The sequence below is a fragment of the Lactuca saligna genome, chromosome 4 (genome assembly GCF_052625555.1).
Source record: "Lactuca saligna cultivar CGN05327 chromosome 4, ASM5262555v1, whole genome shotgun sequence".
In the NCBI taxonomy this organism is placed as follows: domain Eukaryota; kingdom Viridiplantae; phylum Streptophyta; class Magnoliopsida; order Asterales; family Asteraceae; genus Lactuca; species Lactuca saligna.
Window position 1 is genome coordinate 279,353,726 of NC_136420.1, and position 27,970 is coordinate 279,381,695.

Below are 27,970 nucleotides of genomic sequence, written 5' to 3' on the forward strand. Positions count from 1 at the left end.
AAGATGACCGGAAGATTTATGTTTGGCCGGAAGAAACGCCGAAAACCTCCAAAACCCACTATTACCTGTCATATTGATATAATATACACATTTCAACAAGTTCAAGGGTTAGTAAAGCACGAAAAATAATTTTGGTGACCAAAAGCTAAAATACGTCACTAGCTCAAGTCATTATCCCTTGGAATTAAGGAGTCGGCTGAAAAATTTTCATTCAAATTGCTAGCTAATTTTACCTACTTTCAAGTGTATTAACATATCCAAAAAATATATAAATTTAATTCGTTTTTTATTAGTCTATTTCTGTTTGAGAAAATATGTAGCTAGTTGATTATTCTCGTGAACACTCACTTAACTTGTGAAAACTATTATCTAGTCAAGTTTAATTCCGCATTTTCATTTTAGCAAATTATAATATATATACTTGTTAAACCAAAGATCACCTAGTACCTATTCAGTCACACTACCATCTACAATCAATTAGAAGAAAACATGTATTTCAATATACGTTATCCTCTACGTATAACTCTTCATGTCTTCACCAGATAGGAGCATTATATTAATTTAAGATTGTGGAAGCTCATTCGAATAAAAAAGGAGCTGTGTATATGCTTGGCCTCCAGATCAACTTTCGACCACTGATTATTCCCTCTTGCTTATTTGTAAACGTTGAATTAACTTCCCAATGTAGTGATTTCAGTAGTTTCTCAATTTCCATTATCATGCTGGACTCATCCCGAGCGATCAAATTTCCACCTGGTCTTAAAATTCTATCAACTTCTGCCATTACAGATTTAATCTTGCACCTACATAAACATATCAGAGTTCATGTAATAACCGGTTAACTTACCTATGCAAAATTTATCAACTGAAATCACCTGTTTTTCAGGTTGGAAAACAGATAGTCTGCATGGAGAAGATCATAAGTTCGAGGATATGTGCTAAAAGACTCACACCAATCATGATAAATACCAAAGAGACCCCTCTCAAATATTAACGGGAGCGTATCAGGAGAATCTATGTTCACGACATTTAGTACCCATAAATTTAGGTCCTTAACTGCTGCAGCGAACCTGTAAACATTGGTTAAATACTTCGGGATTGATCATCGATCACAGGAATAGGCAAGTTTCAAAGACGAGTGATTGGTCTTAACACTTACCCACCATACGTAGCTCTCATGTCCATAACATTTCGTAAACTGGACCAGTTAATCCCAAGCTTACTCATATATGATTTGCTAATCACCTGTTTCCAATGCTCATAATCAGCTATAAAGTCGTTTGCTGTTCGTTTTCCAGAAATCACGATCTGGGATTCATTTAACCAGTACGGAGGCTTTTGAACTCGGTCTGGCCATTCCTCAGGCCAATGTGAACCTCTGTATGTCTCCCCCATCGGCACCTCGTGCATGCATGCATGTAGAGATTCGTGCCTAAGAAACATAACATAATTCCAGATCATGTGAGTTTAAGTTTGACATTACTCCGTCTGATTATCCAAAATAAGATGCATTAACTTCAAAAGTGAAGTCATACCAGGCAGCATCGGGATCGTCATTGAGTTCACACATGGGAGGTTGCTGCTTCTTTCTTATATCATAGCATTCGTTTGAGTCAGGTTTGTGGTAGATCGCGACACTAATTGCATTTAGTTTGTCCTTCTTGATGGTGACAAGCTTCCAGCACATTGCGACCGTTAAAGCAGACATCTCTAAGTGTAGGGTTAGGATATTTATTGAAGTTATTTCAGGATTGGAAAATTTCTCTTTATTGCATATTGGATAAATAAATAGAAATTACAAACATTATATAGATATTACAACATCATATAATTACATGTGCAATGTTAGAGTGTTATTTGGGATTGACAATCTGAGTGAGTTTATAATCCGACCAGATCAAAGAAAAAATTTTGAATGATGAAATGGAAGGGATGAGTGTTTGGGATTGGTCCAATCGTTGCTAGGTTTTTATTTATTTATTTATATTTTTGTTTTTCATTATAAATATTTAGCTAGGATTCCTAGTGTATCATTTACAAAACAGTTCAATAATAAAAGTGATATGTGGTTCTTCCTCAAAGAGCCGTCTCAAAAGCTATTTGGTGAATATGTCAGCTACTTGAAGCTTAGTAGAAACAAACTTTGTGGATTAGTAGCACAAACCTTGTGGAAGTTTTTTCAGAAGATACCAACTCAGATACAAAGTGATAATCTATATGAATGTCTTTGGTTCTGCGTGTAATCAGATTTTGACAAAGAAAAATGGCATTTTGAGTTTCACATAATAAAATGGGACGATCCGCAGGCATTACATTGAGGTCACAAAGTAGATGGGTTAGCCAAATAATTTGTACAGCCTCGTTTGCCATTGCACTTTGCCATTGCACGATATTCAGATTCATAAATAGAGTGTTATAATGTAGGTTGATAGAATAACCGTAGGTAAAGCGACGAGTCTCGATGCAACAGGCCCAGTCGGCATTAGAGTAGACGACCAACAATGACTTTGTTGAGCAAGAGAAGTTTAAGTTGTAACTAATGCTGCCCTTAACATAACTTAAAATTCGTTTAACCAATTGAAAATGATTAGTTGTTGGAGAATGAAGGAATTGATTGGCTTATTTGACAACATAAGACATATCTAGGCGAGCGAAAGTGAGATATTTAAGAGCTTAAACCAAAGACTGGTAATAAGTAGGTTCTAAGAATGGTATGCATGTACTCTAGAATACATCTTTCGTACAAAGAAGAGTAGAAATTGGTTTAGGTGTTGTTTATTTATTCACAAAAGCCACTTTTGACCACTTTTTGTTACGCCGCATACCACTTGACCTTTCACAGTTGTTTGTTTTTTTATAAGACTTCTAACTTAAAAACTGTTGCGTATGTGTTGCGTGGCGCATCACTGGACCATCATCTTTAAACCACTTACCACTTACTTTAAGTTATATCATCCAACTTAGATGTATTTTTATTTTTATTTCAACAACATTATTATGTTAATATATTTTACATAATTTCAAAACCATTTGATAAATTTCATATAAATGATTTTTGTTTTATATAGTCTATAACTAAAAATTAATAGATTATAAAGTTAATGATTAAAATTATCAGATTTATTGAAGTTAATCGGAAAATAATCACTGTCTTCAAATTTTTAATAAAAATGAACATGTTTTTAGCTAAATTAACAATTTTATTTATTGTTATTTAGCAAATATTATGTTTAATTCTTTATATAAACTTCTTTAAAAATCATATCATCACAATGACCTTTATATTTGATTTGCATATGATTAAACTAAATAAATTTTTTCTTTAGATTTATTTTGAACTATTGTATAGTTAATTTCAGTTTATTGCAGCAGTCTGCAAAGATTAAAAAACAAACAAATTTCTTTCTTACAAATTGCAACTGTTTGATCCACCTCTTCTACTGCAGATGGTTGTAGATGTGTTCTGCAGACTTCAACCGTTTTCACTTCTAAAAAACAAACATCACCTCAGTATCAAGAAGATCAACCTGATTAATATATCATGACCTTTGCTCAATAATAGCACACAATCACTCGTATAAACCTTCAAGTCTCAATAGATATGTAATTTCCCTAAATCTCTAATAGTGAATTCTTGATGTAGACGTTCAAAGTAGCGATGTATAACAGACTCATTCTTATAGGTAAGTATGATATCACCAACATATACTAATAAGTAAAGTTTACAACATCCATGCTGAAGATGAACAAGGAGGTATCAGAACGAGTACACATAAAACCTTATTGCACCAAAAAATACAAAGACGTTGAAACCATGCATCGGGGGCTTTTTTTAGTCCATATAAAGCCTTATTCGAACGAAAAACATAATCAGGATGCAAGAATCCTCAAAACCTGATGGTTGCTCCATAAAAGCAATATTCGTCATATGCCCATTCTAAAAAGTATTTTTTACGTCAAACTGATGAATAATCCATCAATTTTAACAAAAAATAGAGTACCATTCGAATAGTTGTGTCTTTGACAACTGGACTAACGGTGTGTGAGAAAATCAAAATCTGGAATATTAGAAAACCTATGTGCCAAAAGATGTGCTTTATATCGATCAACTGAGCCACCTGACTTATATTTGGTTCTAAAAAGTCATTTTGAGCCAAGAGTATTAGAGTGCTTGGGACATGGAAATATAGTACATGTTTTGTGTTAATAAGTTACCTTTAATACCTCATGTATTGCATCGCACCAATGTTGATTCCTAGAGGCAGATTTAAAACCTTTAGGATTAAGGGGTGCAAGTAGAGAATGGAGAAGACTAGTAGGATCAACTGCTAAAAGATTCATTACATGTTTAGGCTTGATGACACATGCTTAAAAAACAAGTAACCATGATAGGAGACGGAGTATCAGGAGTAACCGAAGGTGCTGTTGGTAAAACAACTACTGGTGGAGGTGAGTTTGGAATTATTAATGCATTTTTAAATAGAGGATCCATTATAGTCACTTGTGGTGACAATATCAGCAGAAGGCGATAGGGGTTAATCGTTGTTGGATATATTTGTGTTGCGTCTTGGGCTAAGTATTTTGTATCCAGATTGGGCCTATCCATCCGTGTCTATCTAGATTAGTTACGTAGTTATCTGGATTAATTGTTAGGGTTATAGTATATATATGCATGCATGTATGTGTATATTGATAAGTTTTTCATTACGTTGATTTCTGTAACCCTAAACGCCTCTACAGATTGAAGTTCTTTATTGAGCTCTTCTGAGGTGTTATTGCATTAATCATTCGACATATTCAGCGCAATACTTGTGTTCTTATTACGTTCTTATTTTGTATCTTGCTTAAAATCATACGATCCTAAAAGAACTTTGTTCTAACAATTGGTATCAGAGCAGGAGACTGTGTGATTAATACACATTCCTTCTGTATACATAATTCGTTAGGGTTTCCGCTTTTATCGTATAAATAGAAGTCGTCGTCTTCATATCGACAATAACTCTATTTTTGATAAAACCCTAATCTCGAGTTTACAGGTTTGATTCTGAGCAGCTCACCATGTCTCAAGAAGATTCACATACAAACCCAATTAACATCTCAAATAGCATCGGATCAACAACCAGAGTACCTATACTCTATACTCAAGACTACGAAGTATGGGATCATCACTTTCAAGATTACGTGGTTGGATCGGAAGACAATGGCTATCTCATCTGGGAAGCTATCACTCTTGGACCGTTTGTACATTCAGAGACAAACACAACTGTTAAGATACAAAAAGATTATCACAAGTTGGTGACAGATGTTCAAAAGATGCCACAGGATGAGAAGGACAAGATCTTGTGTAACGTAAAAGCCATGCGGATGATAAGATTCGCCCTGCAATCTGACACCTTTCGGCTTGTAGGTTCATGCACAACTGCTAAAGAGATCTGGGATAGGCTGAAGGAACTTTACTCAACTGATGAAGATCTGGAACACTCCATTCAAACTCTGTTACTATCAGAATTTTGAGTTTTCGAACAGAAACCTGAAGAGAAGCTTGTGCAGACCTTTGATCGGTTCAATCATCTCTTAAGTAGGATGATCAAGCATGGGATAGAGAGGAAGCTGATCGAGCAGAAAGTAACGTTCATGAATGGGCTGAGACCAGAATGGATAGCTGTGGTTTCCACTGTAAAGGCGCATGAACAATTCAAATCGTACTCGCTGGCGAAACTAGTAGGGATACTGAAGTCCCATGAAAGTGTTGTAACTAAGGAAGCGAAAGTGGTCTCTGGTATGGGATCGTTGGCTCTTGTTTCTAAAGGAAAAAGTACTGCTGAAAAAGAAGAAGAAGAGTTAGACATGTCAGAGTGCGAGCTTACAAGTGAGGAATATGCCTTGATGATCACAAATCCAAAGAAATTCGCATGGAGAAAATTTCCCGCTAACAAGAACCGAAACTGGAAGGGAAGTTATAGTTCTGAGAAGATGAAGGATGAACCGAAAGTATCCTCTCAAAAGGATGAAGAGAAAAAGGAGAAGAAGCTCGCAGGAGACTCCGGATACGACTGTAACTATTGTCACGACAAAAACCATTTTGCCAAAGATTGCATGTTGAGAAAGATGGCTGAGAAGAGAGAGGGTGAAGATGACGAAGCGTATTATATGCGCAAATTAGAAGAAGTCAAAAAGAAAAAGGCATCCAACAGCTCAATGAATGCCTTAATCGTACAGGAGAATGCTGAGGAAGATGAGTTCGGTGGCGTAGAAGTATGGTCAACTAACTCTGAAGACGAAGAGGTTAGAAGACCCACTCATGGAAAGGCGTATGTGGCAAAGAATGAAGGTTCGGGTGGAAAATGTTTTATCGTCACTGCTGGTCCATCAACCGAGAGTGCAGATTCGGAGCTGAACCTAATTGAAAATAAGTGTTTTGCGGCCAAGCTAGTGAGTGAGAAGATCAACGTCTGCGATCGATTGATCAAAAAGGTACATTCTATTCTTGAGTCTCTTAAAATTTCAAAAACTGATTATCAAGAAGAATTAAATGAACTAAACTCTAAATTCTCTAACCTAAGTAGTAGCCTCATGCAAACCCGCTTAGCAAATTCTAACCTAACTGACCAACTCGGCAGGGTGTCTTTAAAAAGTGAGGAGAGGAGAATCTAGATTGAGCTGAAGGAAACAGAGTTAGTTAGGGCTAGGGATGAAAGTATTTATTTGCAAAGAGACAATTTAAAGTTATTAAAACAAAGAAATGTTTTTTGTTTGATTGCTAATCGTCTTTATACTAATATTGCTCAATTACATTTAAATTGTGAAATTGGTAAGAAAATTTATAAGATGATTTTTCCCTTTCTTGAATTTAAAGAAGATGAAGTTATAGCAGAATGTGAATCAGAAGTGTCCTCTGAAGAAACGTCAATGTCATATAGGTTAGGTTTGGATAAGATAGAAACTTTCATCGATTCTAAGGAACATAAAAGTATGTTAAAAGATATCTTAGATGAAAATGATAGGCTAAAGATTAAAACTGAAACTATACAAACATTCGACTTGTCAAATGCTAAAATTGTTAAGCATAATAAAATAAACTTAGATAATTCGTTTGAATTTGATGCGGAAAGCAAGATGAGTGAAATCTCAGTAGAAGATGAGGTTGATTGTTCTAAGTTTATGAAAAATGAAACCGAGAGTGAAAAACCTCTAATATCAGAAAATTCGGTTGAGTTTGCTCGTCTGTCAAAAGAACAGAAACCAAAACTCAAGGAAAAAGCTTTGGTTTATCAAAAGGTCCAGACCGTGGCAAATCAGGTTTATGCTACGACTAGAGTAACTCAAAGGCAGACGGCAGAATTAAGAACAATAGTTGACGAAGATAATGTTGTAGGTTACAAAGACTATTTATGGTTTGCTCCTATTGATAACGCAGACGAAACTGTGGGACTATCTGAGAAAACCACATGGAGAGTCAAGGGTAGATACGTACCAGAACCCCTCAACAAACCCTCCAGTTTTGATATTTCAAGCACAAGTGGAACCAAAGATGTTCCTAAAGAACCGATGGTTGAACCTGATGTTCCTATCAAGAGGGAAGAACCGAAAGTTCTGCTCAAGAGAGAGGAAGCACCGAAATTTCAAACTAAATCACCGGCAACCCACTAGAAAGAGAAACCAAAGGCAAGCTTCAATGTTCACAAATCTCAGAAGGAGCTAGCTGAACAGAAACGCCTGAGAAATCAACGATACGCCAAGAATCTGAATGAATGTAAAAGGCATTGGAATTATCAAAATCCCAACTATGAGATTCCCACGAAAGAATCCATGGATAAGGGAAAGGAAAAGATGAAGGAAAGCTTTAGTCCAAATTCCTATTATTCCAAATCCCAGAACCGAAAGTCTAGTCTCGGTCCTGAACCCACTTTCGGTCCTCGACCCAGATTCGGTCCTAAAACCATATTCGATTCTAATCCTAGTTATGGAACCTCCAAGTCCCAAGATAAAACAAATTCTTTAAAGGACATCAAAGGAAAAGGAAAGCTGGTATCAGATTCTAAAAAGGAAAATAAGAAATCCTCAACTAAACCTAGGAATCAAAACGAAAAACACTAAACCATCAAAAGCAACACCAAATGATACACTAAAATTTAAAGAAGATAAATCAAAAATCAAGGTGTATACCATTAAAAGAAAAGATCAAACAACTATAATTAAACGAACTTATTGGTTGATACTTCTATTGTAATTCCTTTCTCTGTAAAAAAACTCACCAGGACCCAAGAAACTTTGGGTTCCTAAATCTGCTTAAATTTGCAGATAATCAGTGACGAGCAGTTTGACGAAGAATGGTATATAGACAGTGGCTGCTCGCGTCACATGACAGGAAGGAAGGAGGAGCTAAGGGAGTTTCGGACCCTGAAAGATGGTGGGTCTGTGAAGCTTGGAAACAATTCCTATGGAACAATCAAAGGATACGACATGATAACTAATGGAGATTTCTCAATCAGAAAGGTGGCTTATGTAGAGGGATTGCAGCACAATCTCATCAGTGTATCGCAATTAGTTGTGGGCACATGTTTGAAGGTATCATTCGATGATGAGGGGTCAGAGATAATCGAAAAACAATCTAAGAAGGTTTTGCTGAAATCTGCGCGGAAGGGTTAGATGTACCCTTTAAATATTAATCCAATACGAGGGACACCAACTATTTGTCTTCTGTCAAAGGCAAACACTGATGAAAGCTGGTTATGGCATCGGTGTCTATCACACCTAAATTTCAAAGATATCAACAAATTGGTGATTGGGGATCATGTTCGAGGCCTTCCTCTTCTCAAGTTCGATAAGGAGCATTTATGCGCAACATGTGAAATGGGTAAGCAAAGCCCAAAAAGCCACCCAACACGCATCAATACTAAGATAGTGGAAGCACTTGAACTGTTACACATTGATTTGTGTGGACCTTCTGCTATAGATAGTATCGGTGGAAGTAAGTACATTCTTGTTATTGTAGATGAATTTTCCCGCTTCACTTGGGTTTTCTTTCTTAAACAGAAATCAGATGCAACTCCCAAGCTGAAGGTGTTCATCAAGCAAGTGGAAGTGCAATTAAGGAAGATAGTCAGAAACATCAGAAGTGACAATGGACTAGAATTCAAGAACAAGGACTTTGAATACTTTCTAGTTGATAAGGGGATAACTCACAATTTTTCGGCCCCCTATACACCATAGCTGAATGGGATTGTTGAAAGACGAAACTGTTCTCTATGTGAAGCAGCCAGAACCATGCTCAGTTACGTTTCTCTACCTTTATACTTCTGGGCTGATGCCATCGCTGCTGCTTGTTATACTTAGAATCGGTCTTTGCTCAACAAGAGATTCTCCATAACTCCTTATGAGATCTTAAATAATAGGAAACCGAACGTCAAATTTTTCAATATTTTCGGTTCACGATGCTTTATTTTTAACTTTAAAGAGAACCGAAATAAGTTTGATGTTAAAGCTGATGAAGGCATATTTCTGGGTTACTCTCTATCATCAAAAGCATATAGGGTGTTGAATAAGAGTTCCAGAAAAATTGAAGAAACTTATTATGTCACTTTTAATGACAATTATATGAAGAAGGTTCAAAGGACTAACAATGCTTTAGGAGACATATTCCCAGAATCTGGACAGGTCTCGGTTCCAATATCCAATCGGTTTGAGGAATACATTCGGCTGTTCGATGAACCAGAAAAAGCAATTCATTCGGAGGCAACAACAGCTGACAACAAAGTAGATAATCTCAAGAAGGTCATAGACGAAACCACTAAAGAGATGGAAAGCGAACCACCAAGTCCTAAGTCATCCAAAGGCTCTCCAAGTAAAGCTTCAACGTTGCAGGGGGAGAGCTCAACCACTCCAAAGACAACTGAAGTTCCTGTTGAGGGGGAGAATCCAAGTTCATCCCTAACATCTAAAGTACAGATGACAAAGATACAACTGATCCAAAAATCACAAGTGAAAATCCAATCGAGGGGGAGACACCCACTTCAACAAGCAATACAAACTCTGATGATGACAGAGATTTCACTTCGCCAGTCGAGGGGGAGAAGGAAAAGTAAGTGATAGTTCTACTAACGAAGGCGAAGGTGATCCGTCAGATGTTGAAATAGAAGTAGAAGCTGAATTGCATCCAGAATATGATCTAAGCTATCCTCCATTAGTAAAATGGACAAACGACCATCCCAAAGAGCAAATTATTGGTGAAACTTCCAAAAGTGTTCTTACTCGGTCTCAATTGAAGGCGAAACAAACTGCATTATTCTCTAAAATGGAATTTTGTATGTTTAATTCGTTTATCTCCAAGATAGAGCCGAAAACTGTAAATGCTGCACTTGATCATTCTGATTGGGTTCAAGCAATGCAGGATGAGCTCAATGAGTTCAAACGCAACAGAGTTTGGAGGCTGATTCCCACACCGAAAGATGCCTCTGTTGTCGGCCTGAAATGGTGTTTAGAAATAAGCTGGACAAGGAGGGAAATGTCATTCGTAACAAGGCTCGGTTGGTTGTAAAAGGTTATTGTCAAGAAGAGGGGATAGATTATGAAGAAACCTTTGCTCCAGTAGCAAGGTTGGAATCTGTTAGAATCTTTCTTGCATATGCTACTCACAAGAACTTCGATGTTTTCCAAATGGATGTCAAATGCGCTTTCTTGAATGGAGAATTAGAAGAAATCATCTATGTTGAACAACCTCCTGGTTTTGTGAATGAAAAATACCCCGATCACTACTATGTGCTAGATAAAGCTGTCTATGGGCTAAAACAAGCACCGGGAGCCTGGTATGAAACACTAACTCGCTTCTTAAAAATGTCAAAATTCAAACAAGGTTCGGTTGACCCAACCTTCTTTCGTAAGAAGGAAGGCGAACATTTGATGATTGTTCAGATTTATGTTGATGATATCATCTTCGGCTCCACGAATCCTAGGTTAACAGCTGAATTCAGGAAGTTGATGGAGACTAAATTTGAAATGAGCGCAATGCGTCCAATTAACTTTTTCCTTGGTTTGAATATTAGACAGGGACCAGAAGGTATTTTAATAAACCAGGAGGCATACACCAATAACTTACTAATGAAATTTGGAATGAAGGGTGATTCAAAAGTGAAGGTTCCTATGGCATTCGACACTAAGCTAACCCCATCTCTGGAGAAACCTGCTGTGGACATAACACTTTATCGACAAATGATAGGGTCTCTTATGTATCTAATAGCTAGTAGACCAGATATTATGTTTTCTGTTTGTTACTATGCCAGGTTTCAAGGCAATCCATGAGTACCTCACATGCTTGCTGTGAAGAATATTTTTCGATATCTGAAGAAAACTTCATCTCTCGGTCTCTGGTATCCTGCTAAATCAGGAATCTTCATCCAAGTCTTTTCTAATGCTGATCTAGGAGGATGTGGACTGGACAGAAAGAGTACTACAGGTTCATGCCAATTTCTTGACGGAAAACTTGTGAGTTGGCAATCTAAGAAACAAACCTGCGTTTCATTATCCACAGCCGAAGCTGAATACATCGTTGCTGCATCTTGTACCTCTTAAGTGGTTTGGATTCAAATTCAATTAAGAGACTATGGGTTAAGTATGAAAAAGATTCCTCTCTACTGCGACTCATAATCCAGTGCAACACACAAAAACTAAGCACATTGCACTTAGGTATCATTTCATCAAGGACCATGTAGAAGACAAAAACGTGGAAGTTCACTTTGTTCGATCTGCTGATCAACTGGCTGACATCTTTACTAAAGCCTTACCCGAAGAAACATTTAACAAAATCTTACAAGGCTTGGGAATGATGGAAGGAGAGTCACTACCGAATCTTCAAATCTCTCATTAAAAATTAGACAACCGAAATGGATAGACCGCTCGGTCTATTTCGGCTCTCGAATTTTAAGGAACAGAAATGGACAGACCGCTCTGTCTATCTCTGCTCCGTAATTTTCTGGAACAAAAATGAACCGAAAGTTCGATCTATTTCGCTTCTCTCAGATAATGTTTCGGTTGTATATTTTGTGCATATCTTTTGTGTGACAACCCGAAATTTCCATTCTGTACAAACTATATCACTTCAATAGAAGTAGTAGCAGTCACAGTTAATTTTCAGACTCTTCACATAAGTTTGAGAAATTCAGGGTTTACACTTCAGAAAATATCAGGAGAGTGGGTGTACTAGGGTTTGGTGCAACACAATTATTCCAACACTCTAATTTATTAGGGATCATTTCAGGAATAAAAATATTTTCTGCCAAAATATCTCAGGACTATAAATAGATTTCTAAACCAAAATCATTCATTATTCACATTTCCGACTGGAGAAAAGCCATTTTCTCTCTGACGGATCTTCGGGTTTTTATACCAAAACATGAGTAACTCTTTATAGTATTGTTAGAAAGCTTTATACGTGTCTATAACATGTTTTAGAAGGCTAAAACATGAAATCTAGGAGTTTACACCTCGAGGTGTTCTTGAGCGGTAAACTCCTGAAACGAAGCCAAAACCGACACTTGTGTTATGATAAGGCCTTAGATGTTTATGTATGCATGTTAGGGACAAGAAAGCAAGCCAAAATCCACCCAAGATTGGGAGTTTACGGCCCAGAACTCTCTTAGGCCGTAAACTCCATATTCTAACACCAAATGGTGTTTTGACGACACTAGGACTTAAGGATTGTATCTAGGCTATTTTCCCAAGTAGCATAAGGTCTTAAACACATCAAATGACACAAAAAAAAGTGATTTTACGGCCCAAGAGAAGCTTAGGCCGTAAACTCCATTGAAATGGACAAAAGGGTGTCTTCAAGACACCTAAAGCCCTAGACCCCTTCATGGAATTGTTTCCCACAAAAATGAGGAACCTAAATACATAAAAATCACTCATCAAAGTGAGTTTACGGCCAAGACAATGCTCTTGGGCCGTAAACTCAAAAGAATGGCACCAAAGTGTGCCTAGGGTTCTCATTAGCTTTAAACAATTGTCTAGAACATATCCTTCAAATGCAAGAGACTTGAAAACAACAAAAACCCACCATACTTAGAGTTTACGGCCATAAACTCTAAGGGAATGGCCTTGAGGCCGTAAACTCCTAATTGGAGTACTTCTTGACCTTAAACCCTTCCAAGGACTTAGCCACTAAGTTAGAATAATTCTAGAAAGCATTTGGGACTTCAAAACACACCAAACACACATGTTTGGGAGTTTACGGCCGTAAACTCAAGAGTTTAAAACCGTAAACTCCATGTGTGATGGTTAATAGAGAGTAAACTCTCACATAGGGTCCTTTGGTAACCCTAAACACAAATACCCTGTCCCACAATAGCTTAGATGCAATCCTTATGGCTTAAAATACTTATATAAAGTGTTTATTATGCCTAGGATGTCTTAAACATTATCAATTAGTCAATTGTGTCTAATTGAGTGCATATATGTGTGATTATATGTTCATTAGGATCATAGTGTGTTCACAAGTCCTCGCTTGACAATTAGCAATCCGATACCGTTCATTTCATTCCAATCACCAACTACAGGTGAGTTCATACCCCTAATCAATGTTTTAAATGATTTTAAATGCTTTAAAAGGGGGGGTGGGGGTGGGGGGGGAATACAAGTAGAAACAAACATGTTATTAAATCATTATTATGTATTTTATAACAGTGTTTGTCATTTAACATATTTCACATACTACAAAATGTGATGCATGAAATGGTTTTAAATCTTAAAAACGCATTGTTATCAATTGTTTTACCTTTGAAATATATATTATAAATGACATCAAGTCATTGTTAATTATTGTTCAAAAACCCATAAGAGGTCTTATAAAACCATTTTACATTATTGAACTAAACTATGCATGTACACTTATATTCTTATATATGTATGAATGTTATAGTTTACAGTTTTCATTTGGTTTATCACACCCTTGAGTAGTAAGAGAGTATAAACCTACTTAAACAACCAATTACCTTCCAGCAAACTATCATAGGGATAATTTGGAGATATCAAACTTAATTCCTATTACAAGGAAACACACAAGAGTCAGTTCATTCATGAGTCTATACCAGTACATTACCTGATACATGAGTACCTTTACATTTGATTACATGATACATGAGTACGTTTGCATATACTTACATGATACATGAATACGCGTACTTGAACGCATTACATGAGTACCTTTACGTAGATACACTTAATTATGTACATTTAGATGAATACTTGTATCTCGAATTGCGAGGATGATTTATTAGTACCTTCTGTTTAAATCTTCCTGCATATCCCTAGTACCTCGGGATATCTAGACAGGACCCTATCCCCAGTACCTCGAGATACCTAGATGGGCCTCTATCCCACAGTACCTCGGGATATACGTACGGGACTAACCATTCCGGAACCCATCTGTTAGCAACAGTGGGTGATGAACATCTACGGATGCCTACAGTTATTACTTATATTAGGAGTACCTTTAAAGGGACTAACCCTTCCTTCCCCCTGCTGCTGCTACGGAGGACAATTGGACAATCTTCGGATGTTCATTAGGTTATATAGGTTGTGTTAACCCTAGTACCTTGGGATAACAGTTACATATGATGTGTTAGTCCTAGTACCTAGTGACAACACTTACAGTAGTACATTTTCCTGTTTACTTTATTTTGTGATTCTTTCACATAAACGATGAGTTAGACTAAGTACTTTTGTACTAAACAATTAAAGGAAAACTATCATTTTACTTACAAAACATTCGGGTCTTGGTAGAAGACTACATTTCATACTTATAGAAAATAAGGGTTTTTCTAGGGTTTTCATACGTACATCAATATTTTCATTTAACGATTTACATGGCCTTTATAACAGATTTTCACAAACAAGGCAATGACACTTATATACTTATGAATTCACCAGCTTTAAAGCTGATACTCGCTTTCAAAATAACTTGTATTCTCAGGTCATCAGTAGACAGGTACGGAGGCCAGGTTTTTGAGAAGACGGAGCAGACAAGTCTCGTCTTTTATTTTGATTGTATATTTTTGGTGTCTTACTACAATGAAAGAAACACACATGTATTAAAACTTTACTTATAATGCAATGGATGATGTTGTTGCTTGTTTATTATATTACACTGTTGTGATACTGTACGTGACGTCCTCCACCCCTGAACGTTTCTGCCGTTCGTGGTTTTGGGGTGTGATATTTTGTTTTCTTTGAACTTTAAATATTTTATCTTTCTGTTTTTATTCTTTTTCAGAAAATTTCAAAAATCCAAAAGTATTTTATCTTTCTGTTTTTATTCTTTTTCAGAAAATTTCCGAAATCCAAAAACATTTTATAACTTTTGTTTTTAGTATTATTTTATCTATCTCGATTGTTTGTTTGGTGTTTCTCTTTATTTTTCTTAGGCTATATGGGTAACAAGAACAACCGACTGTGGATCTAAGGCAGGTATGATTTGATTTCAACATGAACTAGTTAAGGGTCCCTAGAAGCATGCTATTTCATGTCGTCTTAAGCCTCTACGATCTTAAGTAGGCCTTAATGATTCGATCTATACCTATCCTTTCTTCCAAATCAGGCTAATTTATGCTACTCGGTCTAGAGCTGCCTTACTCTTCTCATATGAGTTAAGAGTTTCTCTGCTCTTTCAGGATTATCTAGCAGAAGGTACATTCGGTCCTTAAGCCACCTCTTTACATTCTCCATCTACTTTCGGTTCACCAACATAACCCTAGAGACTCTCGGTCTTTACCACTGAGGTTTATGGTTACACAACATTTGTGTTTATGATCTTAGATACATATACCATGTGCTGAGTGAAACCCAAAATCCAACACCAAAAATGAATTGACGGTGAATTATACATTCAAGATTTTACTCGTTACCTAAGGAAATCTCTTTTTAGTTTTGTGAGATCTTTATGAACTCGTCTACAGCCAAGGCATTTCTTCCCAAAAAGATCCAGTTTATTTTTTTTTTTTGAGATTTCTGATTCCAATATAGTCACTAAAATAAGATATCCTACCTACCTGTTCAATAGACCACATCGGTCTCACAGGTACTTCTTCCAACGATCGGTTTTATGTTAAAACTTGAAGTTCGGTTGAACACAAGCTTCCCTAAACCTCTTATTAAAAAAGCCTTTCAATGTTTATTAACAAATAGTTGATCGTATTTTTTGGGAAACCACACAAGCACTTCGAGTTTATCATGACTTTGAAGGAAGTGATTATTGCCCAGAATCCTCTGCTTTATGTCTCACAGACATCACTCACATCCTATACACATTTGATTTATTTCTTTCTCTTTGACACACTTATGCATGGAAATTTTATTTTCCAACATTCTAGGTACTGTTTGGTATGAGTTTTGGTTATCCATCGTAACCAAACAAGGAGTTATATGGAATTTCAAACGCCAATTAAAGATAAGCTTTAGGCGCATGAATTTGATCCGTTTCTAAAGCCATGTGTGCTGACGTAGTCCTGGGAGTAACCATACTGTCACACATCACGCTTTTTCAGGTGACGTTTTAGCAACCTCATCATCACGATTTTCTTTCTCCAGGCAATGATATATAAAGGGGTGAACGTTTTATTTGTCATTTACCAGTCTCAATTCTCTCAACGTACACAACAAGTAAACCCTGTTCATCTTCTTCTTCATTCATTAATGGTGACTTCTTCATCTACACATGATCAGACCGCATCATCTTCTTTGCTCACCATAAAACCCAACCAAAACATGATCATTGAACTTAGTCCATTCTTATATGATCCATACATGTTACAAGTTGTGGAATGTTTGAAATATTCCCCCTGGTTTTAGCCCTAACCCAGGTTGAATCCGTTCCAGTGTCGCTATTATCACAAGTTTATTCTTCGGCGACATATGACAAGAACAAGGATCGCATCTACTTCACCATCCACAACAAGAAATCTTCAATTTCCAAAGTGAAGTTTTGTTCACTTTTGGGCCTTGCAGTCGATTCCTCCATTATCTCACCAGATTTCATCACGACATCACAACTGTTCTCCATGATGTACGAAATGGGGTACACAGATGTGCTTACAATGATTACAAAGGTGAAGAAATCATGTTTACCATCCCAATGGAATGGTTTATTAACCCTTTTTATTAAGGGTTTGGCCGAACGTAGTGGTGGTTCCGACACTACCACCAAGGGTTTTCTTACTCTTCTTTATGGCCTCTATAATGGGATCAATCTTGATTACGGCTCAATCATCTGGTCTCAAGTGGTGCAGAGTCTAAGCACTACGACACGACATTCAGAAATCTCTTGTGGCCGCTTTTGGACTTTGATTACCAATAAGGCTATCAATTCGTTGGAGATTCCAATCATGAAGGATGCTCTCCTTGTTACTATCGCTACCTTCCATACAAAGAAAATTATTCTTTAAGATCCACGTAAGTTTCTTCATTATGGAAAGATTCCTAAAACAATGTACAGATGTGTTTCAGAACAGAGCAACGTCTTGACCGATTATAGGAAACTACCTCCTATTGGACCGAGGGTTCTAACTCCTAAGCAGCAAGTTGCATTAGACGCATTGGAGAAGCCGGTCATCCGAGGAAAGAAACCTACAAAGAAAGAGGAACCTGAGGAACCAAAGGCTAAGTCCTCTAAACGAAAATCTGATGAAGGGGACTCTTCTAAACCAAAAGAGAAAAAGATAAAGAAGATGGCTCGAAGGCCAAGAGAACACACTTATCCAAGAATAGAGCCTGATGCTGAACAAACTGAGGAAGAGGAAGTACATCATGACTCACCCCGAGAGCCCACTCCTCCATGCTCCCCTACTCCACCAGAATCTCCACAACAAACAACAATTCCAACTCCTCCTCCATCACCAAAACAGACAGTTTAACTTTCTGCTCCTGCTGTTACTCCACCAGTTATCACTCAAACAACCACTATGCCACCTTCTTCACCGATTGCTCTTGTTCCTATTTCAACTATACCATTATCAACTCCACTTGTAACCGAATCTACCACAACTACCATTCCCAAACCCACAGTAGAAGTCAATGTATCTGATACAGGGGCTACTACTGTGACCGAACCTCCAGTTATCAACTTACCACCATCACCAACCCAATTCTCCGATTCTGCAGCCACTCTTGGGGGAGATGATGAGGATTTTGATTCTATTTACTACACCCGTTATAGAATTCCATCAGAAGATACAGCTGATGCTTCTGTCACAAGTCAGCAGATCCAATACATTCATGAAAAGTTGGATAAACTGCTTGCCGATTGTAAAGCCTATGGTGGTGTGGTGATTAAAGCATTTTTGGAGACGTCTCTTCAACAGTACACTGATGTCATTGATAAATCTAAAGCGGCTGTGAATGAGTCTGCTTCTACTTGTAAGAAGGTCGCTAAGTAAGTTTTTGAGGTTGTTCATACAACTCAGATTTTCCTTGACTCTTTAAAATCTCATGCAGACACCAATGCAGCAAAATACCAAGCATCAGTGGATTCCTTCTCAAAGTCTCTTCATGAAGAAACTAACAAATTTGAAGTTGTTCGTACTGAGCTTAAAACATAAACCACCTCCTTTTTACAATCTGTGGACTCTCGATTTGATGCTTTAACTGCAAATCTGGCAACTGAGAGTGCCTTGAAGGAGGATATAGTCAAACAACATGCCACTATTGATATACAGAAGGTGCAGCTAGCCCAGGTAGAGAAGGAAATCTATCTGTTAAAAACTCAAAGGGCGGTGTACAAAAGTTGTGCAGGAGATGTTAAGTACATGCTAACCAATTTGCTGGAAGCTCATGATCCTATCCTAACCTTGATAATTCACAAACATCTTCAATCCAAACTCCTCCCTGCCATTGCCATACTTAGCGAGATGAAGGGTGTTTCGGAGGGGTTCATACCTCTAAAACAAGGGGGAGAGGGTAGTGCACAACAGGTGAAAATAGAACCGAAGGCTAATTTAGCTTCAGTTTCTGAGAAAAAGCTTAAACAGAAAGAGATTCATATTGCAACTGATAGTGATACAGAAGAAGAGACTATTGCAGATACTCTCAAGAGGAAAAAGAGAGACAGAGAGTTGGATAAAACTATGAAAGTGGCCAGAGAGGCTGAAGAAAGGGAGAAGAAGAAGAAGGAAGTTGAAGAGGCCTTGCAGTGCAAGAAGGCTCTTTTTCCGGAATGGAACAGAGATACACTTATCAATCAAGTGATTGAGTTTCCATCTGTCTATTGGTTAGAACCAGTTGCTTCGTTTGACTGTGAAAACTCTAAAGACTCGCAGTTTGACATGCCCATAACCAGAAAAGCATTCACGTTCCACTACTTTGAGGCAACTGCTGAGGTTCCATATCCACATCCTAAGGTTGACAGGGAGATGATAGATTTTTATTTGAAGAATGGTCAACCGTAGTACTTGACATGGAGCGCATAGCAAATTACCAAAGTCAAGGTACTAAAACCTTTATCTATAGAGAGATTCGTCAATTTCAATTTCAAGATCAACCGTGGTTCAGCAAACACGGAGTCTTTTATCTCTCTGGCAGATCTTCCCAACCTTAATCCACACGACTGGATTCTGCTATACAACATTCTGCTCTCTAATCCCAGGGAGTATGAGCCGATTCTTGAACATATTAAAAGAATGTTGGCCTCCTATATTCATGAGATAGCAACCATGGATCAGGAGATAGCTAAGGTTATGAACAGAAAGCCGACTGTGAAGCCGACATCTAAGCCTAGTGACGTGAACAAAATGAAATTGGGGCAAATCGATTCAACAAATCTGACAGTTATGTTCACTAAAGGTGATAGACACAAGTTTCTGTTCGCTTTGGTTGATAAGCATTTGTTTTCAACAGATTGCTTGGAGCATATCATAAATATCATACATCGATGCAAGTAGAACTCGGTGGCTGACAAGAAGAATTTCACAGACATGCTTCGGTGGTATATCATGTTTCGACATCATATTCTGGCCATTATACCGAAGGTGTTTAAAACAGTGAAGAAGCCTTCTGCTGTTAAGAAGGAATGAAGTTTCTGCTCCAAGGACGCAAAGGGGGAGATTGTTGGATATATTTGTGTTGCGTCTTGGGCTAAGTATTTTGTATCTGGATTGGGCCTGTCCATCCGTGTCTATCTAGATTAATTACGTAGTTATCTAGATTAATTGTTAGGGTTATATTATATATATATATATATATATATATATATATATATATATATATATATATATATATATATATATGCATGCATGTATGCGTATATTGATAAATTTTTCATTACGTTGATTTTTGTAACCCTAAACGCCTCTACAAATTGAAGTTCTTTATCGAGCTCTTCTGAGGTGTTATTGCATTAATCATTCGACATATTCAGTGCAATACTTGTGTTCTTATTACGTTCTTATTTTGTATCTTGCGTAGAATCATACGATCCTAAAAGAACTTTGTTCTAACAATCATCGTATTCCATATACAACGACACAAGGGGAAATTTTGACGAGAACTAGAGGAGAAGTCGTAGCTGGTGGAGCATGCATTAGAGTGGGACCATCAGCATAGATTCTAAGAGGAAATCATCCATATCAGGAGATGAAGTGTCACATGAAATTGGAAATGACAGTTCATCAAACCGTACGTTCATGGTGATGTTGATGTGAGTAGTGATCAGATCCAAACATTTGTAGCCTTTGTGCTGGGTGCTCTGACCATTAAAAATACACACAAAGCTCCTAGGGGAAATATTGTGAGGTGAGTACACTTGTAAGTGAGGAAACACTCTACAACCAATCTCTTTTAAATCGTTGTACATGAGAGCAGAGTGAAACATGAGTTAAAAAGGGGTCTTTCCATCCAATACTTTTTATAGGAAGTTGTTTGCTAATAGTAGTTAAAGAGAATGCATCGACCCACAGAGTTGCAAGATGATTGGTACCAAAGTGCATGCCTAAACTAGTCTCGGTTAAATGAAAGAGTTTATGTTCTAAACGTCTATTTTTTTGAGGAATATATGGACATGAAAGTTGACGATGAGTGTTTTTGGATGTGAAGAATTGCTTGAGTTGATGATTCATGAACTCAGTATCGCCATCACTTTGCAATACTTTATCTTTGTTAAAAATTGAGTATGAATAAGACTAATAAAGGATTGAAGCACTGAAAAGAAATCACATTTGGCCTGTAATGGACAACAAAACCAGGTAAACCGTGAGAAGTCGCTAGTAAAAATGAAATAGAAACCATAACCATTAGCGGAAGTAGTAGGAGTCAGTCCCTGTAGGTCACAATGTACTACATCAAGAACATGTTTAGATCGTTTTTCGCTTAAAGTAAAAGGTAACTGATTTGCTTTTGAAAGATGAAAAGGTTAAAACAAACTAGGTATAGGAAAAATAGATTTAAGTTTTAAATAACCAAGTTTATCCAAACTAGTAATAACATCAAACCCAACATGACCTAAATCTTTATGCCACAATTCCAATGAAGCCTTAGAAAGCGAAATTAAAGATGCAATATACGCTTGAATAAAAAAACCCAGAATATAAAGCCTATCTTCATGTTCCCCTTTTGCTAGAATTTACTTAGTAAATAGATATTGAATAGCAAAATAAGAATGGGAAAATAAACATTAACCAGGTTATCACTAGTAAGATTACTGAGCAATAGTACATTCTTCCATAGATTAGGCACAATAAGAACATCATTCAAATGTCAATTTAGGTCAAATAAAGGTCCTACCAATGTAGGAAATAGGTAGAATATTACCTTTCCCAAAAGTGACTTTGTCTTTTCCATAATACAAAGTTTAAGAATCAAGATGAGCTGGGGAAGGGGCCATATATGTGTTGGTGCAAAAATCAATACATGAATCTATAACTGAATACTACATGTATGAAATATGCAATGGTTGAGCTAGATTAGCTACAAAGTTATAAAATGATCAATAATAAGTGGCTAATTTGGGGAATTGATTTTCATAATTGTCGTTACTTATACATAACTGGTAAAATATGTTTGAGGATGTCCCCGACCACCACCCACAGAAGATGAGGCTCATTTATGGTTGGAACTGCTTGGTTAGGTGTGTAAGCCTATAATTATAATTGGTATATTCTTAAATTGATAGAAACACAAGTCCCTTTGGGTTACATTCACTCTTGCAATTTGACAGGAAGACTTTGGAGATAAGTTGAATTTTTTGTTTGGAATAATAAATTCATATAAATGGTTTATTAGTATGTTGTGAAAATAATATATATTAATTGGAAATCATGTTAATTAATTAATATTTAATCATAAACTAATTTGGAACTAATTTTGGGATTAAAGGAATTAATTAAATGTACAGGGGCTATTTAGCAAATCATTGATAGTTGTGAAACTGTTCTCTTGGAGTCCTTGGATAGGAGTGGACGAAAATTATAAGGTGACCCTAATTAATCTGACATATTTGCTAATTGTTGCTGAAGCAGAAATGGTCAAGTGCACTGGTCAATCAAATATGTTTAAAGGATCTGTCTACGAAAACTCCATGGACAATAGCAACATTGGTAGTCCAGAAAAAGTTTCTCTTCTAAATGGAAAGCGCTCAGGCAAGGTCAAATTGTTTAACCATATGGTAAAGAGAAATGCCATTTTTGAGATAGTTCCATGTGACATTCATGAAGAGGCCATTTGTTTCTATGCCAATTGAAGGGACATTGGATCCGAAGCTGCCCAGACTACCTGAAAGATCTTAGAGATAGTAACGTCAAGTTGTATGGTTCTACTTCAGGTACATCCACTATCTAACTCTTTTATTAAGTTCTTATTCATAGATTCTTATTACATTATGTGATAAGCACATTTTGATGTTCTGCAGGATCTAAGAGAAATAAGGAAGCTTAAGAAGAGTAAGCTAATTCTGATCGTGAGAGATGGATTTGAATCACATTGTTTAATGATCAGAATTTGATGCTGCTGCTTAGGAGTTATGATAGATTAATAGATTGCTCAAGGAATGTCTAGAGACATAGTTTTTATATTTGCATTGTAAGGACAATTTTTTCTACATTTTATCAATGAAGTGAATTTTTTGTTACTTTATATTTCCTTGCAACGACATTTATGGAAATTAGTGATAATATTTCTATTCTTAACAATGTTAAATGTGGATTTGATTCTTAGTTGCATCATTTGTGAAAATGTCATAATCAACCAAGTGAAAGGGAATTCTCATCACCCAAGATTCAATTAGATAGAAACTTAGAGTCATACAATTTGATTGTGTGATGTATGAGAATCTTGATCTTTGGAAATTAAGACTAATTTGTTGATCACGTGTCTATGTGAGTCAAAGTGAAGGACTAATGGATCTAGTACACATTAATGTGGACTATTTAGATCCACCATAAAGTACATAAGTCTATTCATCATGATTTATTGATGGTTCAGTAAATATAGTTATATTTACAAGATTAAGTGTAATTCTGATTCCTTGAAAAGTTTCAAAGAATGGCAGAATGAATATGAAGAATCTGTTAGGCAACAAGATAAAGGTTTCTCTAATCTTAAAGGAAAGGAGAGTACTTTAGTATCATGTTTTATGCTCATCTTAATGATTATGGAACCATGTCACAATTAATCCTATAAAGCTATCTTGGGAAAATAGTTTCAACTAAGAACATGAATCACATATTGTTGAAATGTTTAATCGAGGGATGAGTCATACTTCGTTTCCAAATCAAGTTTTATAGTCACACTGTAGTAACTTCGAATCATATCTTGAAGTTTATTTTAAACTAAGTAGGTTTATAACACCTCATGAAATGTGGAGTAGAAGTGTTTTCTTACTCTAACACATTTGAAATTGGTAGTTGTGATGTTTTGGTTAAAACAAAGATAAACTAATACCAATTAAATGAAGTGTTGTCTTGATAAGAACCCGCACTAACTTTTGAATGTTTGTTTTTCTTGTCGAGGAATGTTCCTTAATAAAGAAACTTATATATAAAGAAGTTAGTGGAAGTCTCAAAGATCTTGAATAGTTTCAAGAGCCAATTGAGAATAAACCTTTTAGTTATAACTAGCACATGAGCTAAGGTTAATAACCAATCATGTTGACACATTCTTGTTGCTGCACACTTTCCAGTGAAGTTAACTATGCATGTGAGTTCTATAGTTCTCATTTGACTGCAAAAGGTAGAGCAAGTTGGTCAGTGATAGTACATTGGTTTATGGGAGTGAGCTGCTTGGCAACTTAGAAGCATTAGTAGGCCCTTAAGCCACCAGAGGGTGAGAAACTAAGAATAAGCAAAGTTCAGTCCATCAAAGGAAAACTAAATTTGATTTTGGTTTTGTTATAAACCTTATGTTATGATTGTAGGTTGGAAATGAAAAATTCACATGGATATGAACACATACACCATAAAATCTAAGTGACAAAAGGTTTCGCTCTAATTTATGAAAAATGATTATGAGGACACAATTTCACTACTAGATTTTAAATCTGATTGATATCATTATGATTAGCAGTTGTGATAATTGCGTTCTCAAATTCATATATGATTACGACATCTCTTTTCATAGTTCGAACTGTGAGAATGGCAAGGAACTATTTAAACGTTCAGGACTTATAGTTTTGAAGGGTTTAGACGCACACATATGCTATCTAATGAAGGTGTATAAGCTTGAGAAGTCAGGACGAAGACTTATCAAAGCATCACCTAACAAAAATCTGAATTTTAGTAAGAAAGTCAATAGTATTGATTTCTGGAAGTCCATTTGATTTCTGGGTACATGTCAAAGCTAGTGGGAACATAATTGTTATGCTAGCAAGGGTATAATTGTTATGCTAGTGGGAGCATAGTAGTTATGCTTACTGTTGCAAGTTGACAATACTAATTGTAGGAAACAAAGATTTCATATTTACAAGATGTAAAATTTGGAATTGTTTCACTATGATAAGCTTATGGGAGAAGGAGCTCATACTTCATTTCAAAACTAAAAGTTTGGATTGAATTTTAATGGAAGTGAGTATTCGACATATATAAATATCGTGTTAAAGTGATTCAATATAGTAAATTCGATATATGGAAATATTATAACAAGAGGCAGATCAAGTATCATGTGTTTCTGTAAGACATTATGTATCAAATCCCATATGATTTGGATATAGGATTGATTACATATGCTATAATATTCACTTGTTCTGATTTTTCCAAATGCCCAGGGAATTAAGAAGGAAAAAGGACTAGAACAAGATGTGACTAAAGTGTTGAACAACTGTTAAGAACAGTCTAATATTTACTTGAAGATTGGTTTCTTGTGGACAGTTGGAAGTATAAATTTGGAAGGACCATATTGACATGTTCTGAGTGGAGGTAACGCTTGTTCAGAAGTGATAGTCATATGAGAATATGAAAATGTTTCCATATTAGGAGTTGGTTATTATCTACATATGATTTAGAAACCTTAATGTAAGGAAGGTTCAAAAATTATATCTTGGATCTGAAAGTTCATAACCATGAAACTATTATAAATAACAAAGTTTCAATGGAGCATTTCGTTACTTGTTTGGCAAAGTCTTTGTGAGTTTTAGGCCACATCATCACAAAAGGATATTGGATGCAAAGTTAGACTCTAAAACATTTAGCGGTGATGAGAATTTGGAATTCTTACACTTGTAATAAGGATTTGGCATTATGGAATGAGCATCATTGGAATTATATCTAGTTGATCTGTTCACAAAGGAAGGACCATAGAGAAACATAGGGTGCATGTTTGGAACATGACATGACTGAAGTTTAATTCAAGTATTTACTTGATTAATCTAAACATTATTCAGTTAATAAAGTCTAATTAATATGGTGATTAAATAAAGGGAGTTTTATTTATATTCAATAGTTTTGAGACCATAGTTAATTAGGTTATTGTTGTGTTTCACTTCACATGTTTTACTCTCTGAATAATTGGATTATTCAAAACATCCATAGTCGATCATACTTTTGGAAGTAAGTAGTGAATTACGACTATCATGAATGATACTATTGATTATCTAAGGGTTTAGACATAGCAATAGCTTGCTGCATTATTCATGAGTACTTTTGAAATGGGGATTTAAGTATTGGATTAACCCATACGTAGAGAATTACTTCATGAATTTTATCACGAGTAATTTTAAGATGATAATACTTTATATTATTGAAACATAGGCATATGAGTTGTTGTTTACAAGTCAGTTGTGCATTGATTACACACAAACGTATCAGTAACTTGATGTTATAAAACGTATTGTTGTACATGATTTGATGAGTGAATAGGGCAAGCATATGAGTTGAAGTTTATCTGTTCCTTTTTCCCTAATAGGAAAAAACGATATCTGTGGGCCCCTCGATGATTTGATGATGCTAACTAAAGCACTTGGCCAAGCTTGGACGGAATTGATGTGTTCAATTAGTATTCTGTTATCAGTCGTCATAAATCAGAAATTGGGAAACAAATCTTGGACAGAGAGAATGATTATAATCCATGTCTCATGTCAATATGATAGCTTGTAGAACGGAGGAATATTTGATCACTTATCTAAGGACACGTAACTGACTAGGTCAGAGTTCAACATCGTCTTTTGAAAGCTATAATGTGCTAGTCAATTTTTGATAATGAGCTTGCAATTATAGTTATTAGACTTATCCAAGTCGGATACTGTTGGATTCGGTGTCTAAGCCCATAATAATAATTGATAAATACATCAGACATGAGATGATGACTTTGGAGAGAAGTTGAATTTACTGTTTGGAATAATTAATTCATATAAATAATTTATTAATATGTTATGAAAACAATATATTAATTGGAATTCATGTTGTTTAATTAATATTTAATCATAAATTAATTTAGAATAATTTTCGGATTAAAGGAATTGATTAAATGTACACGGGCTCTTTTGCAAATCATTAATAGTTGTGAAACTAGGATCTTGGAGTCTATGGATAGGAGTGGACAAAAATTATAGAGTGGACCTATAAGTTTTCGTCCAAGGCCTTCTAATGAGGAGTTCATGGGCTGCTTAGGCCTTAAGCAGGGAATTAGGGTTTCCACCTGAAAAACCCTAGCTTTAGGACGAAGCCACCTCAAGTATAAAAGGGATCTAACGCATTGGATTTTCAGCCACATGCTTCTAACCCCGGCAGAGCCAAATTTCTACGAGTATTCCTTCCTGTGTCTCCTCTCATTCTCTTGTAAAGAGTGTTTGTAAGCCATTAAACGTGTCACATTTGAGGCACTTGCTTTCAAGAGTTCAAGAATCATCAAAGATCAATTTTTATTACTACATAACAACTTAGGTATGTATGTAAACCCTATATTTAGGTTAATTTCGATTATAATACATAGAACATAGGGTCTCTTCTTTTGTATTCAAGTTTGCATGTTCAACTAGTGAAAACCTAGATCCTTAATTTAGGATTGCATGAACACATAAGATTTGTAGTTATGCTCAAAGCCCATCAGGAACATGCACGACCACGACCACATGAAGAGCACAACAAAGCAAATGATCTATGGGTGGTGTTAAAGGTAGTCGTTTTACGATAAGGGTCATGTAGTGATGCCATGAATAATTTGTGACTTTCTTCTAGAGATAGCAAATCACAAAAAAGGGTTTAAGTTGCGATGCATGGTGGGAAGTAGAGAAGGTTTGGAAATTTGGTCCCAGACCATAAAGAAACCAATGAGACTTGTGCAAATCTGACATTGGTTGTTCAATAACGTCCAACTGATCACAATATGATTTAAATTATTTACCAAAGTAGGACAAAAAAAGAGATTACCTTTCTTTAGATTATGGAGAAAGGTCTGTTGATTTTGAGCACGTTCAACTATACGCAGTCTCGAGAGCATTCCACTCATAAGATATAGTAGAATGACCATGTGCTTCATCCATAACTTACTATCTAACAGAGTATTGGAG

General features: G+C 36.1%; 1 protein-coding gene across 1 annotated transcript in view; it reads right to left on the minus strand.

Moving 5' to 3' along the window:
- Positions 1–429: 429 nt before the first annotated feature.
- Positions 430–27,970, minus strand: part of LOC145039166 (putative methyltransferase PMT24) — a 39,840-nt gene continuing 12,299 nt past the window's right edge. Inside the window, exons 5-8 of the mRNA XM_078987275.1 lie at positions 1,536–1,710; positions 1,160–1,432; positions 876–1,070; positions 430–803 (exon numbers count right to left, since the gene is read on the minus strand). Of these exons, the coding sequence (XP_078843401.1) occupies positions 578–803; positions 876–1,070; positions 1,160–1,432; positions 1,536–1,710 (869 nt within the window). The 3' untranslated portion in view covers positions 430–577. The remainder of the gene's footprint in view (positions 804–875; positions 1,071–1,159; positions 1,433–1,535; positions 1,711–27,970) is intronic.